Raw genomic sequence first — 19,056 nt, 5'->3', positions numbered from 1 at the left:
AAGTTGGACAACAAGTTGCTAGGCTTATCAGCTGACGGAAAGAGAGTTCTCAGGCGTTGTCCTAAAGCTACCGCTTCTTACGACACCTTAGCTTCAATTTGCGGTCGTGCACCGGCTGTTAGTGCTAAGAGGAGAGCTGAATTAATGGCTGACGACAACGCCAAGAAGAGAAAGCTGACATCTCTCACCAATCGGCGTGGTGGAATTGTGATCTCCGGCCCTAGACAACCTGAAGGGCGTGGTGGGAAGAAGAAAGACCAATCGGAGTCCGAGAAGACTCCACCCACCAACAAAGCTAAGAGCCCTGAGGCCATTGTGAAGAAGGTTATTCAGGGTGTTGAGATCGAAGATCTCACCTCTGCTGAGTCCCCTCGTCAAGCTCAGGCAACCACCACAATCGCTCCTACTACAGTTGGGTCAGATTCCAGCATTCCGGCCCTGACTTATCGGTCCAACCAGTGGATAGAAAGGGTTTCTGGCCGGTTTCCAGATGAAGTTCTAAAAGGTTTCGCTGTTCCTGCCGGCCATTCTGGGGACCGTTGGCAGCCAAACATGGACGTCGGTCGAAATGAGTCAATGATTACTGACGATCCAATGCAGGGTGGGACACTTGGTTACCGGCTTCTCCGCTATTATCAAGAGAAGCACCATCAGGCCTCCTCCAGTCAGAACGCCATGCAAGAGATCATCAGCAATGCTGAGAAGGCCTTGGACGATTTAAGGAAGATCAAAGAAAAAGATGACCAGGAGTTGTCGGAATTGAGAATGAAGGCCGAGAAGGTTGTTGGCTTGGAGTTGGAATTGCAGAGTCTGAAGACTCAGATTGCTGAAAAAGACAAAGCCATTGAGCGCCTTCCTTCAGTTGAGAAGGATCTCAGCGATGCCAGGGCTAAAGTCAAAAACCTTGAGGAGAAGGTTACGCAAATGGAAACTGATAAGCCTGGGATTCGCCAGAGAGCTGTGGGCCGTTATTTAGCTTCAGATGAGTTCTGCTCCAAGCTCCAAGATCGTTTTGATGGAGGTTGGACTGCTGCCCAGAGATGTGTAGCTCAGGCTGCCGGTTGGAAGAAGGAAGATTGGGCAAAAGTTGAAAAAGCTTTCAATGAGGAAGCTTACAAGATCCCTTCCGGCTTTGAGACACAGCAGTTCTCTGAGGAGGACTTGTACAATTTGGTGCCCAGTGCTGATGACGGCCCCAAAGATCCCAGCATCTTGGACTCCCCTGTGCCTGAGAATGCACAAGCCTGAAGGGGCGGGCAGTCATCACCGGCATCTTCTTGTGGGTCTTGTATTATTGGGCCTTACCAGCTATAACTCTTTTTACTGTCTTTTGTATGTGTTAACATCTATTTTGACAATGCTGTTTTATCGGCATATACCCCTTTTTTGTGGTGATGCGTGTCGATTGTCAATTTTATCTGTTATGCAAACTTATTTTTGTTTTCGTTGTCTGCTAACTGTCTGTAAATTTTTACACTTTATCGTAACTGTGTTGTTCTCTGCTTATCACTTTCTAATCTGCTTGTTTTTTACAACGTTATGATAACTATATTGCCTTGCCAATTTCAGCATATATAAAAGACAATTTGCAAAAAATAAAAGTTTACCTGATAGTTTATCTGAAATCTGACAACTTCCAATTGAAAACCTCTTAAAAAACGCCAGCTTTTGAAGATATTAGATTTCAAAACCTCGGCTTTGGAAGATATCAGATTTTTACCTGACTTGAAAAATTGTAATTAACTCGAAAAATTGCATTAAAAATTACCAGCGTACTATGGATATCACAAATACGAAAAATTGCATTAAAAATTACCAGCGTACTATGGATATCACAAATACCATATCACTCCTTGCTCCCCCCAGTGTACATAGTTCGTGTTAGAGCTATGTATACTGAGCCGTAACCGGTCGTTGGTGGTTCAGATTATAACATTGGTCACCTACTGCTTTGTTGTTTCAGCCATTTAGGTACCCTCTCGGCGATCACATTCTGAGCTATGCCTCATATCGGCGTATACTCGAATTGATTTGGCCAGTATTATATTTTGAACCAGTAACCTCATGAGTTAGTGTATACAACTGATCAGGTTGTATAACTGCTAACTTCATGGAAGCGGTTTTGAGCTGTCCGTCCCATTTAACGATGTTCTGTTAAATGGAGGATGCCTATTTCAATGCACATTGTCTGAATGCTTCTTCATTCATCACTGATGTCTTTCTTGATATCAGCTTCACATAAAAATTGTTCATTACACATAGTATTTCTTCAATATAGCTGAGTTCCATACATTTTTTAGAGGTGTCCCTTCCAAAGTTTCTAGGTAAAACGACCCTTGGATGACGACATCTCTAATCCGATAAGGCCCCTCCCAATTTGCAGTCAGCTTCCCATCTTCATTTCCCTTACCGGTTGCTGCTGTTCTTCGTAGTATAAGATTTCCTATACTTAACGGCCTATGGGATACTCTTCTGTTGTAGGCTCTTGACATTCTTTCTTTAAAGGCAGCTGACTTAACTGCTGCTTTTTCTCTCAGTTCTGGCAAAAAATCTAACTGTTGTCGTAGGAGTAAATCATTTTGGTCTTCACAGTAATGCTGAACCCGGAATGTCGGCAACCCGACTTCTGCTGGTATGACTGCCTCTGTTCCAAAAACCAGAGTATAAGGCGATTCACCTGTGGCTTCTCTTACTGTTGTCCTGTTTGCCCATAATATCTCCGGTATCAAATCTGCCCACAAACCTTTTGCATCTTCAATCTTTTTCTTGATCGCTGTCACAATTTGCTTATTTGCTGCCTCTGCCTGGCCGTTAGACTGTGGATGGCATACTGCTGCATAAGCAAATTTCACCTTGTACATCATTAAGAGATCTTTGACTGGCTTACAGTCAAATTGGGTCCCATGATCAAAAACCATCGCCATTGGCAACCCAAACCTTGTGAAGATGTTTTTCCATATAAACTTTTTTACTTCCGATGCCGTTATCTTCGTTACTGGTTCTGCTTCTATCCACTTTGTGAAGTAATCAATTCCCACTATCAGAAATTTTCTTCCACCCGTGGCCGATGGGAACGGGCCTACTATATCCATCCCCCACTGGGCAAAAGGGATTGGATTCAGTATCGGAGTTAGGTCATTTGGAGGCAAGTTGATAACTGGGGCAAACTTTTGACACTTCCCGCATTTTTTAACATAAGCCATTGCATCTGCATTCATTGTCGGCCAGTAGTATCCCCTTCTCATTGCTTCCCTAGACAGGGCTCTTTCTCCGAGATGGTTACCACAGCTTCCCTCATGCAATTCTTCTATTAACCTTGCTGATTCAAAATCCGTTATACATCTTTGCAATGGCAGTGAAAACCCCCTTTTGTATAACTGGCCTTGGTACATAACGAACCATACACTATCCTTTCGCGGTCTTTTCAGCTCCCCTTTATCTGTCGGCCCTACACCATGAACGATGTATGCCAATATTTTATCGTACCATTGATTCCCAACATCAACACATAATACGTCCGCCGACATCTCATCTATACTTCTCTGCTTTAAAACCTCCACCATGACTGTCCTTTCCAAGTCGTTAAAACTTGAACTTGCTAACCTTGCTAGCGCATCTGCCTGAGCATTTTTCAATCTCGGAACTAGTTTGATCTCAAAGTACTGCAACTGAGCCACTAATTGCTTCATCTTCTCCAAATATTTCACCAATGCTGGTTCTCGGGTTTCATATTCTCCACTGAATTGACTTGATACCAGCTGGGAATCAGTTGTCAGAACTAGCCGTTTTGCTTCTGCTGCTATTGACAACTGCATTCCGGCTACCGCAGCTTCATACTCGGCCTCATTATTTGTTGCCTTGAACTTAAATTTTATGGCGTATTCAAACATTTTCCCATCTGGAGCCGTTATCACAATTCCAGCCCCTGCCCCCGTTGCTGTGGCTGATCCATCAACTGATACCTGCCATGTTCCCAACTCCTCTTCTTCATCTGTGTATGTGGTTTCAACAATAAAATCTGATAATGCTTGAGCCTTAATTGACGTTCTGGGCTTGTAACTTATTTCATACTCCGACAACTCAACTGCCCATGCCAGTAACCTACCAGATGTATCCATTTTGCGCAATGATTTCTCTAAGGGATGATTGGTGAGCATCTCTATCGGGTGTGCATCAAAGTAAGGCCTCAACTTCCTGGCTGCCACTATTACTGCTAACGCCATTTTCTCTATCACTGGATATCTGCGCTCTGCCGCATTCAAAACATGACTGACAAAGTAAATCGGCTGTTGTTGTCTCTTCCTTTCCACTAACAGAACGGCTGCTACCGTTTTTGGCGATGCCGAGATGTACAACTGCTACACTTCTCCCTTCTCGGGCCTGGCAATTGTGGGAAGAGATCTAAGATGATTCCTTACTACTTTTAAGGCATCACTTTGTTCTTTTCCCCACTCAAATGCCTTATTCTTTCTTAGTACCATAAAAAACGGAAGCGCCTTATCAGCTGATTTGCTGATAAATCTGGTTAACCCTGCCATCCTGCCAGTTAATCTCTGTATATCACGAATGGTTTTTGGTTGTTTCATTTGAAGCACCGCATTCACCTTATCTGGATTCGCATCTATTCCCCGTTCACTGACCATGAAGCCTAGAAACTTCCCTGATCTCACCCCAAAGACGCACTTCTCCGGATTCAACTTCATTTGATATTTCCTCAAAGTCTCAAATGTTTCTCTCAGATCTGCTATATGGTCTCCTTTTTCCTTATTCTTTACTATCGTATCATCCACATACACCTCAACATTCCGTCCCTTCTGCTTCTCAAAAATCTTGTCTACCAACTTCTGGTAGGTTGCCCCTGCATTTTTCAACCCAAACGGCATTGCCTTATAACAATATACACCAACATCTGTTATAAAAGCTGTTTTATTCCTGTCAGCCTTATGCATGCTGACTTGATGATATCCTGAAAACGCATCCAGAAAACTGAGCATAGCATGACCAGAGGTTGAGTCTACCAGCCTGTCTATCCGGGGTAGTGGGTAGCAATCCTTAGGGCAAGCCTTATTTAGATCTGTAAAATCCACACACATTCGCCACTTCCCTGTCGGCTTTCTCACCATTACTACATTCGCCAACCACTCTGGGTATGTGCAAGGCTCAATGAACCCTGCCGCTAAGAGCTTATTTACCTCAGCCTGGATTGCTTCTATTTTCTCAGTTGAGAAATTGCGTTTCTTCTGCCTTATCGGCCTGAACTTTCTATCAACATTCAACTTGTGCTCCATCACTTCTGGATGTATTCCTGGCATCTCACTGGCCGAGAACGCAAAGACGTCGGCGTTCTCACGCAACAGGCTTATCAGGTTACACCTAGTATCCACATCCATATCAGCCCCAACCTTCACTGTTCTACTCGGGTTGCCTGGTTGCAATTCAACTTGGACGGTTTCTCCCCCCGGTAACGGCCTTGGTGTTTCCTCAGGTCTTGCATCAAAGTTTTTCATAGTTAAATCCTGAGCTGTCGGCTCACCTTCTCTTTTTGGGTTACACGGCACCGTAGCATTACCAACCGGATTCTTCAAAGCTGTCACATAACAGGCTTTTGACATAACTTGACCTCCATACACCTTCTCTACAACACCCAAGTTCGACACATAGGCTATTGCCAAATGGTAAGTTGACACAACAGCCTGCATGTCATGTATTATCGGTCTGCCGACGATTGCATTGTAGGCCGACTTAACATCCACCACCAGAAACTCTACCATCAGATCTCTTGCCTGTAGCCCATCACCCATCCTTACCGGCAACACAATACTCCCTTCTGGCCTCACTGTCGACCCATTAAACCCAATCACAGGGTACGATACCGGCTTCAAATATTGCCTTCCTATATTCATCTCATTAAAAGCTTGCATAAATAACACATTTGCTGAACTGCCTCCATCCACCAGCACCCTTTTAATGTCAGCCCCATTGATCTTAGTTATCAGGACTAATGGATCGTCGTGCGGGAATACTACACCTCGTGCATCTTCTTCCGTGAACACAACTTGGGGTATTGATGCCGGCCGAGGACGGTTGTCTACATCCAAAGCACAAACCAGATGACGGTGCTCCGCTAAATGCTTCATTGCCCCACTAATCGTCCCTCCATGAATTGGTCCCCCCGTTATCACATCTACCCTTCCTGTAGATAACGGTGGTATTCCTGCATCCCCTTGTCGGACTATTCTTCCTTGTGTCCTTTCGGGCCTTGCTTCTATCTGTTGCCTCTCAACTGCTTGTGCCGGTTGCTGATTCCTGCCTGCATTCAACCGGTATTGTGTTAAGTGCCCTTTTCTGATCAACTCCTCAATGTTGTCCTTCAATTGTGTACACTCCTCCGTATAATGTCCCACATCCCTATGGAACATACAATACTTCTTCACATCCCTTGGCCTTGCCTTCATGGGAATCGGCCTCGACCAATCTTCTCTGTTCTGGTTTACTGAGTAGATTGCCGCCCTTGGTGTATTCAAGGGAGTGTAGGTGCTATATCTCATTGGCAGCCTTGTTGGTCTGGAATCTTGCCGACTTCCTCCTCCTCTTCCTGGGGCAGGAGCTCTCGGCCTGCTTCCTCCAGACGAGGTCCCTTCATACTGACTTTGCCCCTTTCCGGCAACCACATGTCTGCTACTTGTCTTCATTAGCTCTTCACTCTTTATGTAATCATGAGCTTTGCTGAACGCCGCTGCCAATGTCGGCAGGTTCTTCCTTGTAAGATATCTTTTAAAATCCGAATCAACCAATCCATTCATTAAAGCCATCACAGCTATTTCCTGTTGCAATTTCGGAATGGTGTTTGCCTCATTGTTAAATCGCCTGATATAATCCCTCAAAGATTCATCCGGTTTCTGCTACACAGCCATCAATTCTCCAGAGGTTCTCTGCCTTACACTGTTACTGACATACTGACCTACAAACATCTCAGTCAATCTCTCAAAGTTATCTACTGACCCAACTTCAAGGTTGTTAAACCAATCGGCTGTAGCCCCAACCAGAGTTGTCGGAAAGACTTTACACCAGACTGCATCCGAGTTAGTGTACAGCATCATGTGCCCCTCATAGGACGTTATGAATCTTGCCGGATCCCCTCTTCCATCATACCTACAAGTCGGCATTTTCACCTTTTCCATTGGCTGATCCAAGATGTGCTGGGCAAATGGGGATGCCCTTAACTGCACCACCGTGCGCACTGCTTGACCCTCTAATTGCGAACTTCTTTGCTGCTGAGTTTTGGAACTCACAACATGACTTGAGGATTGGTCATCCCGCCGTGATGTTGTATGCGATCTTACCGACGACTCATGTCGAGGTCTCCTCGACGGGTTCTCCAACTGATTGTGTTGTTCTTCCTGGTGTCGGTGCGATGTTCCTCTATCAGCCTGAGCGGCCTCTCTTTCAGCCTGTGCCGCCTCAGCCTCCTTCCTCTTCCTACTCATTGCACTCATCACCCTTGCGGCCGTTTCCAACTCATCTGGAGTGAATGCTGCCATAGGATCCTCTGCCTCCCTTCCTCCTGCAGGGGGGGTTATCGGCACGTGGAACTGGTTACCCTCTAGGGTATGGGTTTCATCTACTATTTCCACCTGGGGTTGTTCTACTAGTATTCCATTGTTTCCGGCCATGATTATTGTTATTGTATGTATGTTTTGTGTGAGGTTCTTAGGCGATAGAAGTGATCAACTGTTGTCCCCTCCTTCTAGCGCCAAATTGTTTCAGTCTGATCCTGACTTCCCCAAGAATTCGGACCTGAGATCCTGATACTCCTAAATTGTTTCAGTCTGATCCTGACTTCCCCAAGAATTCGGACTTGAGATCCTGATACTCCTATCGGCAAGCTGAGAACCTACACAATGAGAAGAAGTTAGCTAACCCCGGGGTGATCCGGGGATAACCACTCCGATGATAAAGTCAGAAAGTGTTTAAGAGAAGAAGGTAAGTAAGAGAGAGAAAGTAGAGAGGGAGAGTAAGAGAGTGTAATTAATGCCCTCATTAATGAGGTCTTACCTACTATTTATAATGATCTACCTTGACAGGTGGCTCTCATCCATGCAGAGCCTTCTGTGCCAAGTGTCGAGCTTCTGCTGCCACGTGTTGAATTCCAACTAGCCGACATGTCTTCTTTCTGGAACATATCGGCATCCTCTCATAACTGTTAAGAGCCTGGTCACGTGCCTTCACAAGATATCGGTCACACTCAGATATCATCCCATACAAGTTTGAAGACTTTGAGCTTGACATCTACACCAAAAATTACAAATTTATATCATTATATAACCTTATTTTTCCTCTTAAATAGCAACTTACTAGATTATTCCCCTTACTTTGTAACAGAAATTTACCAAATTTCTTCCAATTTCTCAATTAGGTCATCAACATTCTAATCGACAAACATAATAAATATGATTATACCAGTATAAAATACCAAAACCCTAGATAAATAATCAAATACCCTTATACCCATGTAATATAAATCATTTCCCACAATTTAATAAACCAAACCCAGTTGAGAGGCTGCTGATTCTTCTGAATTATTCAACAAACAACATAAATTAGTTCTAAAAAGCCATAACTTTCTGCAAAAATTAATCTAATTCTTATCAGAGGAGGACAGAATCAGTAAATTAGCTGATTTTTTGGCCAATTCAGTATAAAACTGTTCAAACAAAAACACAATTGAAGAAACTTCCACATACCATCGCTAAAACATGGACTATGCAAATTGGAGTAAGCAATGGATCAAAGATTTTACCTTTAGGTTTTAGGGTTTCTGGGATTTTTTTAGATTTCGTGAATGTTTGATTGTAATTTTGATCAACAATTACCTTCAGATTTCTGAGTCATCGGTCATGCTGTTCATGCACATTGCACAATACGTTTGCTGTTTGCCCCGTTTTCCTTTTTGGTTTTTTGTGTACTCGGGTTTGTCCATATTAAAAATGACTAATGGATTCATTGTTTTACTCTCGCATTCACTGATTCACTTCATTTAATCTCATTGAATTTTTCTTACAAATTAAGTCTATGATTATTTTTCAATCTTATACCCTAATTTGTTTAATCTCATTCGACTTCTTTTATTTGGTCTCGTTCTTGCTTTTTACCCCGTATATGGCTATCTCATTCTTGTGGCACATGTCGTACTTACTCGGCCGCTCTTGTCCTTTAGGCTAACACCAAAGGGTCTTTCAAACCTCTAATATTCAAGTAATTACCATAATCTATATATATTAAGCTATCAAGTTATTCTTTATACCAGATTCAAAAGATCAAAGTTTTGTTTACTTGAAACCATATTTGACTAGAACGCACAAACTTAGCTTAAGATGTGATCTAATTCAACCAATTAGGATATTTGGTCATATTAGACATTTTCAATCTTGGAGTAAATAAGGAGTATGTTATTTATGAAATTTACATTGTAATGTGCTCGTTAATTGAAAATTATGTTTTCGTTTTTAGAATATCTCAAAGTATAATGGAGATTTAGGACAAAGATCTGCAAATCTAAAGTGGTTGATTAGGAAGATATGATCAATCTTGGAGTAAAAAATTAATTGGCGATGCTTATTAAAACTAATAACCTAGTGCAATAAATCATTAAACTAGTTAAAGTGTAGAATGTATAGTATATAACTCCGGTCATATATACCAAGAAGAAGCTAACCGTGTAGCAAATTATGCATCCATTAGGTATCCCATGCATGCTCACCAAAATTTAATTTAATCCTTTCTTAGATGATCATTTTTTTTTTCCGTTATTTTTAAGCTAACCTAGTGCAATGGGCAATGGCTATGTTGGTGGCCCAAAATAATCATATGCCTATTGTATATTGGGCTCATCCAATAACTCTTATTATCTTGGCGATGATAATTAAAACTTTCATTCTTTCTTTTTTGAACCTTCATCAAATTGGTTCATCCTTATCCCAAATCCTACACACTTTTCCACTCAAATAATTGTTGTTTCATAGGCTGTAATTTTATTGTCAACTTGTCTACTTTCGGCCAACAATTTTCCCATGGGGAGCACCTTGTTTTTATACCCCATTATAACATTTTTATTATTTTAATCAACCAATTAATTGATCTTTGATTTGCATAAACTTATACTCGAAGTCATCTTTTGTAAAGATGAAAGGGTTCCATAAAACCAACAAATGCACAATCTATTGGCTAGAGATATTAAGGCAATTTATTGTCTAAAAGCGGGCGTTGTGTTGTGTGCTATATAATTAAACTGATCTATTACAATTCATACAATAATAAGTCGAGTATGGTGATTAAGGACTATCTCAAATCAAATTTGTTTATCTATGTTCCAAAGTGAGCCAACTCTGCTACTCCGTATTAGCTAGTCAATATGTAACCTACATGCATATTAAGTTATTATACGCTTTTATTGTCAAAATAAAATTTTTTTCAATAGTTTATTAGTTTCATTTTTTTTTTCCTTCAATTAGATAAGCTTTACAATAAATCGACATAAAATTTATCATGATCTTATCTAATGGACTTCAACAATAAATTGGGTTGTCCCTATAAGACATCGATTATGGTGTTAAATTGAGGAATTGAAAATGAAAGATACCCTTTAGTGCCATAAAACTATTAGTAAATTGTAAAATGGATTATCATCTAAAATTGAATCAAATCATTTGCGTAAGCAAAGCAAAATGAAATTATATGCTTCGATCCAAAAAACACGTCTAGTGGGTCCAATTAATTTGGATATGTAGTGTATAGGTTAAAGCAAATTCTACAAGCTTCTTAGACTAGTTAGGGACCTCATCAAAATTATATTCATACTTGATTCCTCTTTATTATTTATCCTTGGTTTTTTTTTTTTTTTTTTTTTTTTTTTTTTTTTTTTTTTTTTTTTTTTTTTTTTTTTTTGTATCAATCAAGCAACATGAAACTTATTTCATTCTTAGTTAATTAAGTAACATACAATTAATAAATAATACTCCTATATATGGAATGGCTTGATTAATGTTTTTTTTTTTTTTTTTTTTTTAATTAAGGCTATACCCATCTATAGTAGATAGGTTGGTTTGAATAATGTAATTATTGACGTATTAAACACATGACATGCAAGACATATAGTCCGTAAATCCGTAATTGCACACTTAATTTGTATTAAGTGATTTTCCATACAATAAATTCCTTAAATATAGTACAAAAAATGTGGCGATACGATCATGTTTTTTCAAATATTCATTAAATGTGGCAACCACCTAGAAATTTCCAAGGGTCGTTAATATCAAAGAATAAGTAGTGCCCAAGTAAGAATCCTCCTTTCCTTATTAATCTGATCTTACATGTACATCAGGGTAATTTAGTAATTCTCATAAATAATCACGTCTATAATACTTGTACAACATTCTAACAATAAACCCTCTATAAAAAGCTAGCAAAGTAGTCATCAACAAATCATTTTGATTACATAAAAAAAAAACATCATTTCTCCTAAATAATTACCATCTTTTTTTTTTTTTTTTTTTTTTTTTTTTTTTTTTGAGTCACCTTAATTAGAGAAAAAAAAATTAAGACGACGAAGAAAGGGAAAGAGAACGACAATATGATAATGAAGAATGCAACAATGACGACCCCTAAGGGCAACAACACCACGGTAAATGATGCCGCGTCAGCCATACAACGTTCGTGGAACAACCCCGTACCATTTCTATTTGGTGCTTTAGCTCTTATGTTATGTCTTATTGCTATGGCTTTACTTATCTTAGCTTGTTCTTTCAGAAAATATTCTTCCTCAAATGGTGACAACGATGATGGAACTCGAAAACCAACGTCGAATTTACCGGCCCCGGCGAGCCAAATTGAGTCTAAATTTGTTGTGATTATGGCCGGTGATGATAACCCTACTTACTTTGCTAAGCCTCTTCCTTCTCCTATGATTATTCCTTATTCTAGCAATAATCATCACATTGTTATAGGAAGAGTGTAACGACATAGGCGTGTCGTGTTAATTTATTAGTCTTAGGTTTTAGGAATTAGAGATTTAGGTGTGTAACGTATAATGTAAACAAAAATTATAATTATATGTTCACTTGCGGAGTATTCTTTCATACAAATCCGAGCATTTTTGTTCAGCCTTTCGTGTAGCAGATTGTTTCCATTACCATATTATTTGCAGCTTTAATGTTGTTTTCGACAATTATGTGTAATAGTTATGGGTGAAATAAATGATGTGAACAATATAACTAGCTAACTTAGCTTCGGCGTACTAATATGACCATTATGTGGTTCGAATCGAAAGTGACCTAGTTTATAACGATATATGGGCTATATGGAATGATTGAGGCCCAAGAAAGGATCAACTCTAGTAAACAACTACGCATAGCAATATACAGCTGGAAATTAACCAAAAAGAGTAAAGTTATTATTAGGAATTGCATTCAGATTATTTCTGCTTTGAGATTTTGAGTATTGACTCACTAGCTGGAACATTTATTAGAGATAATACAGTTGACAATTTACAGATATCCGATTACAAGCATGATTTCATGAATTTAATTAAATGTACAACAATGTATTCCTGGCAGATAAAATATTGGTGGCGTTTTATTTATATAAAAAAAATGAGCATGGCGAAATAAGGGTTAGTGTATAAAAAACAGGTATAAGGACAGTACCACTTATTTATTTATTTATTTATTTATTTTATTTTTTTAAGGTAAGAAAAAAAACGAACATTGGGAAGCTCTCCTCACGAGAGGAATTCCTAATATAACGACAATACGATATAATTGGTTGTAACAACAAAGACAATAAATGTTGTACACTCGTATGTTAATCAAAATGAAGGTTCTTTTGAGCAGAGGCAGATCAAGCCGATGGTCAATAACTCAATACGAGGCTACGAGCTGGCAGGCGTGGCAGCATATTAATAATTATGTTAGCATTAAATAAAAATTAATAAAGATATGTACGTGTGAGATTTACAAGTTCTCATATTAAAATAAATCATAATAGATGGTCAAATAAGAATATATAAATAGTTTGTGAAAAAATTAAGTGTTATACTCATAATTTTATATTTGTGGGACAAAGAACTTACTCCGTATAATTTTCCTACGAGTCATCAACAATTTAAAAAGACGTGAATCGTGTTTTCATGGGAGCATGTTATTTGGCAAGAAAAGAGTAAGATGAAGATGTGAATGTTTGATACTTGTACACTTGTACTTTAGAACTAAGAAGTCCGCAAATTATATATCAACGCTCACGTTACGCCGCGTACTCCGAAAATCACGCCAAAGTTAATTTGTCTTAATTTGGGATTGCGTATACTAAGCTTCATTATTGTTGCAATTTTTATGGTCCAAACACTACTATGATGGATTGATTAATGGACTAACATATTGAGATTTGTATTACATGTATACATTAGTAAGGCTAATTTGTGAAACATCTCCAATCCTATAGGACGACACGCACAATACTCCAGATTAAGGAGGGCAGGTTTATTTGAGTTTTCGAGAATTTCCTTGACGTATGGTAAGTATAGTAAGCTAAGTATGCTTGGTGGAGTTTGAGGACACAAATTTGTACCACACCAACTACAATTGATTAGAAGGAGGGGCCGGGGTCAGGAGGATTTCTTTTTTTTTTTTTTTTTTTTTTTGAGAAAAGGGATTTCCTTACCTCACCTTCTCCCTCTACTCTGAATCATAGACTAGTGTAATTGATCGAGCTGATATATGATGAGGGATCGATGCTCGTACATACACTAGCTTGTATATGCTTGCTGGTTACTTTATCTAATCTTTAAAAAAATTATTAAGTAGCTTGTAATCCTTGTATATGATGTTACTTTCAAAATGAGCAAGAAACATGTTTCAATGCTATGAAGAAGTCAACACCTTTAGTATGTATCATTGGTCTATTAGTACGTGTGTACAAAGTTGTACTGCAAGTACACGATAAGGTCAATTTTCCATCATAAAAAACCAACAAATTAAATTCCTAGATTTGATGACTTTTTTTCTACTTAATTGCATCATCGGTCCATCACTTTGATTGGTGCCATTAATATTATTTTTATATATATAATGGAAGGATTAGGTACAATAATTGATAAAGATGTAGCAACTCGGAGATGTTTTTATTAATTGGGTGGATTATTTGGACTTTAAAATCACCATCTTACTTTTAATTTATGGAGACTAGTGGAAAAGTGCGTGGTAGCGAGTTTGCCACCACAAAAGATATCCCACTTTAGTTTGAAGTTAACTCATGCATAATTAAGCCTTAAACCAAGGTTATTATATGTAGTTAATCCCTCAATGTTCTACAAACTATGATTAGTTATAAAACTAAGATAGTATATGCTTTATTTTTGTATTACTCCATGCATCTTTTTCATCTATTAGAAGAATTTGTGATGTGAGTTGCTTAAGTAAATTATCATTATTACGTCATTAATCTCCATTACAGAAATTAATGCGAAAGAATGAATACCCTCATATATAGTATCACTTATAAGCTAGCTTATATTAAATTTACAAATAAATAATATTGATCTTTGATCTATATACCTTGTAAAAGTATGCTATCTATCCTTAATTGTGAGGTGTATGTCATATCGATTGTGTGAGAATAAATACTTGATAGACAGGTCAGAGACCATTAGGATTAAAATTATTTGGTGATTTAAAGAAACGATTCTCTACAACAAAATAAGGGATCTTAAAATGAAGGCAATCTATAATTAATAAAATTTTATAGTTTGTACTTGACAGAATTTTCGATCATTGGACATTGACATATGCATTATTATTAAAAGATATACAATGAGAATAGAAGCTTTAACTTATTATTTCTAAGAAAAGAAGAATAGAAGATTTAATTAAGAATAAGTGTATAGTATATGATCCGATACATTATTATTGAATAATTAAAAGCATCATATTTATATATATATGGAAATTATGGTAGAAAGTAGCAACGACTTTTGATAAAAGCTAGCTAAGCTAAGGTATGTTTTTGTTAGAAATTAGATTAGTATTTTCTTAACACCAATACAATTCAAGAAATTAAGGTGGATTCCTTGTCCTTAAGATCCATCCAGAAGACAATAATATTTTTTTAGTAGTTGCCTATTTCTAATTCTAGGAGACATTTATGTTAAACAAATACATCTATTTGGTGCAACAAAAGTAATGCTAAAGTTTAGGTATCTTATGCCGTTTATTCTATATATTTCATATATACATAATCTAAATAAATAAATTACTCTAAACAAATGATATTTTTTTTAATTTTATCTATCTATTTATTTGAAATGAAGAGGTGAGGGCTAGCCAAGTGGAGGTATTGAAATTGAAGTAGGTAATCAAATAGGACACTTTTTTATTTTTATTTTTACTTTTAGAAAAAAACTTGATATCTAGATCTTCAAAGAGTTGGTAGCTTGTTGAAATTGTATAGAAAATCATAAAGAGTAATATTTACATGACAAATACATGTTGATGGACACGTTGGTGTTGGTCACCCCATCATACGCTCCTAGGAAAACACATTTCACAATAAAAGAACATATAATGCATCAAAAAAATACATCACTGTGTATAATGCATATATATTGATTTATTTTTCACATCTAGTCATATTATTATTTGATTATATAGAACATATAAACTCATTACGACTCTTAAATACTTCGTAATAAATACTATATATAACTTATCTTTTTAAAAAAACTTAACTAGTTACACATACTCCGCCTTTTAAGACCCACCTTCAAAATTTGCATAAAATAAGGTGAAGACTTTAGATGTGTACCTAACACTAAACTATGTTTCATGATTACTAATACGGCTAACTTATCTGATTAACACCATTTAAACCCAACAAAATAAGTAAAAATAATGTGCTTCAAAAAACTATAAAATAAAGAAAATAAAAATGAAATAAAATAAATTACAGAAATGGACAAATTATTGGACGCGACGGCTCGATTACGCAAAAGTAAAAGCATCCAATTGTGAGAAAGGAGTCCCTTGTATTCGATATTTATGAGTAGAATGTTTTTGACAATTGGGTTTAACTTTTTTCGTTTTGTGGAATATTTGGTGCATGCATTATCGATTATTTATGGGTGCTGACAACATCAAATTATTACACTTTGTCTTTAATTTATTGGGACAACACTTGATTTTTATATGACCATTTTTTTTGTTAATATGTTGGAGGCACTATTTTCTCATGATAAATAATGTAGCTTGCCATCTTGACAACACAATCAATATATTCACATCTATAAAATCTATTAGCATTATGTATATGTCCCCCCAATAATATTTTTCTTAATCCGATCCAATATGAATTCTGATACAATAATAATATGTATTGTTGAAATAATATATGCAAAGAGCATTACTCTAATAATTAAAATTGACTGAGTATAAAACATATTCTCTCTAATTTAACTATTTTTTTCACTAGTAAAAACAGTTCATTAATAAAAAATCATATCTGACTTGACTTCATTTTTTTTTTCTGACGCATTATACCATACACAAGTATTAGACATTGTTTTCCTAGAAGCATCATAAAGCAAGGCTAAATGCTTTCCGTCCTATGTAGAAAAAGGCCTAGTTAGGAGACAATATTAATACTCCAATTGACTAATCATGAAGAGATATAAGAATTAAGACACTATGTAGCATGAGATCATCGTGGTTTATAAGATGATAAATGGGTACACCTAATAACTTTTGGAGGTAGTCAATAACCCACAAATGTCACACACAAAAGGTTTCGATCGACACATCACTCTGTCTCGTGATAAATGTAACAATTTAACGATCACATTTGCTAATATCATGTACAAATTTGGCTACAAATATCTCTAATTATGTCCAAAAAGATTTATTAATTATAATAACTTCGCTTTTTCCAAAAATTCTTGTTGTTTAGTGGGTGAAATTTAACAAAATAGGGAGCGCCCAATTTCTCAAACAAATCACAACCCTTAAAATGTATTAGTTATGACCCCAAAAATATGCATCATCATACACTATAATCAAAAGCATTACATGGCATATTTATTGTGGTTTATAAAATAATAACCCAAGATATATAAACAATTAAAAGTTCATTCCACTTTCCACCATATCTCAATGAGATCATTAAACACTGTTGTTAGTGCTATTATTCATTGGACTACTATTAAATTACTTACCATTTGCATTAATTAATACCTTTTGTACTATATATACCCTTAATCTCTGTTGCATTTCTCAAACTTCCATTCATTTTTACAAACCACAACACAATCAAAATTAAAAGCAAGAATTAGAGAGAATAAACCATAGAAAAATGTCATCAATGACAAACACAACTTCTTCTTCTTCTTCAACACAAATTATGAGATGGAATTCACCAACCCCATATTTATTTGGTGGGTTGGCTCTTATACTAGGGATTATTGTTATAGCACTAGCAACATTAGCATGCTCTTACATATACAAAAAGAAGCATCAACCCACTTCGTCCTTTGACGACACCACGGGATTACCCGTGACCACAAACGACGATGATAAGCCAAAATTTGTTGTGATCATGGCCGGAGACGACAAGCCAACATATATAGCCATGCCTATCAACGCCGTCTTGCCCTATCACGACGATTCCATAAATCATCCTCTTCCTCCTCCTCCTCCTCCAGCCGTGGCTGCTGATACTCAAGTCTAAGTCGACTAGTCATATGTATGTGCTACAAACGCATAGCAACAAATTTTGTCCTTTGAATTTTATTTTATTTTTGTATTTTTGGGTTTGTTTTATTGGTCCTTTGTTGGCCTACAATTTTGGTGAGATATGTATATTGAAGAGCATATACATGTTCTTGGATGAAAACCGTAGTTTTTTTTTTTTTTGATCATATATATAGGAGTGGTTTATTATAGGGGTGAGCGTAGCAGGGTACCCTATAAAAATATCAGGACCCGGAACCGGAACCTGTTGCAACAGGTTCCTAAAAATAAGAATCGGAACCGGAACCTGTTGCAACAGGTTCCTAAAAATAAGAATCGGAACCGGAACCTGTTGCAACAGGTTCCTAAGAATTGGGAACCCTGTTGCAACAGGTTCCTAAGAATTGGGAACCGGAACCTGTTGCAACAGGTTCCTAAGAATTGGGAACCGGAACCGGAATCTGCAGGTTCCGATTCCTAAACAGGGTACCCTGTCTGTCAAAGTAAGCTTAATAGTTACTTGATAAATTGTGACAAATTTATTTTTTTTTTAAATAGATGATCACAATAAAAGCTTACAACTTAGTATAGTACTTCAAATATAACAAACCAACACTATTGTCTAGAATATTTAATACCATATAGGTTTCGGTTTCATGTATCCTATAGGGAACCTGTACTAACAGGGTACCCTACAGGTTCTAGGTCCAAAATTTTATTACCCGGAACGGAACCTATTGCAACAGGTTCCTAATTTTATTACCCGGAACCGGAACCTGATCAACAGGTTCTGGGTTTGGAACCTGCGATTCCGAACAGGTTTCGGTTCCATGTCAGGGTACCCTGAATTTTTGCTCACCCCTAGTTTATTAGACCGTTAGATATAGAAAAGCTATATAATTAAAAAGATTTTGTGAAATCCAACATATTTTGTTTCATGGATACATCCATGCAATGTAACTCAGTTGATTATTTGTGCCTACCTCCTCCTTTTAATTTGTAAGAATTATAAACTATCAACGTAATTTAAAAAAAAACAATAAGCTAATTGGATGGTTTTGATTTTCAAGTTATTATATACTCCCTCCATTCCTAAATTTCCATTACTTTCTGTGGTGGCTGGTTTGGGTATGGTGTTGGTGTGGTGGCTAAGGAAAGGGAATGGAAAAACTGAAAAACCTAGAGGGGTGGGGAATCAAGTTGGAAGGATTTGGGTTAATGGAAAGGGTAAAGGTAATGAAAAAAAGTGTCTAACAAACAACAACATAGGGAATCGGACAATTGATTC

General features: G+C 37.3%; 1 protein-coding gene across 1 annotated transcript; it reads right to left on the bottom strand.

Annotated features, from left to right (window-relative positions):
* Nucleotides 1–2,252: 2,252 nt before the first annotated feature.
* On the bottom strand, nt 2,253–7,673 carry LOC145593889 (uncharacterized). Its single transcript, XM_081650249.1, has 7 exons — nt 7,173–7,673; nt 6,311–6,824; nt 5,140–6,193; nt 4,956–4,966; nt 4,605–4,858; nt 3,084–3,962; nt 2,253–2,816 (listed from the first exon to the last, which is right to left on the bottom strand). The coding sequence occupies exons 1-7, from the start codon at nt 7,671–7,673 to the stop codon at nt 2,253–2,255; spliced, it is 3,777 nt and encodes a 1,258-aa protein (XP_081506375.1).
* Nucleotides 7,674–19,056: the final 11,383 nt, after the last annotated feature.

The sequence above is a fragment of the Chenopodium album genome, chromosome 19, assembly GCF_948465745.1.
Source record: "Chenopodium album chromosome 19, dcCheAlbu1.1, whole genome shotgun sequence".
Taxonomy (NCBI): Eukaryota; Viridiplantae; Streptophyta; class Magnoliopsida; order Caryophyllales; family Amaranthaceae; genus Chenopodium; species Chenopodium album.
Note: the sequence above shows the minus strand (reverse complement) of the source record. Positions and strands in the feature narration are given on the sequence as shown.

Coding starts and splice junctions, on each gene's coding strand:
- LOC145593889 (XM_081650249.1), bottom strand. CDS start 7,673: ATGGCCGGAAACAATGGAATACTAGTAGAACAACCCCAGGTGGAAATA. Junction 6,194..6,310: donor ACAATACCGGTTGAATGCAG/GCAGGAATCAGC, acceptor CGTTATCTACAG/GAAGGGTAGATGTGATAACG. Junction 2,817..3,083: donor CCCAGTGGGGGATGGATATA/GTAGGCCCGTTC, acceptor TGCCATCCACAG/TCTAACGGCCAGGCAGAGGC.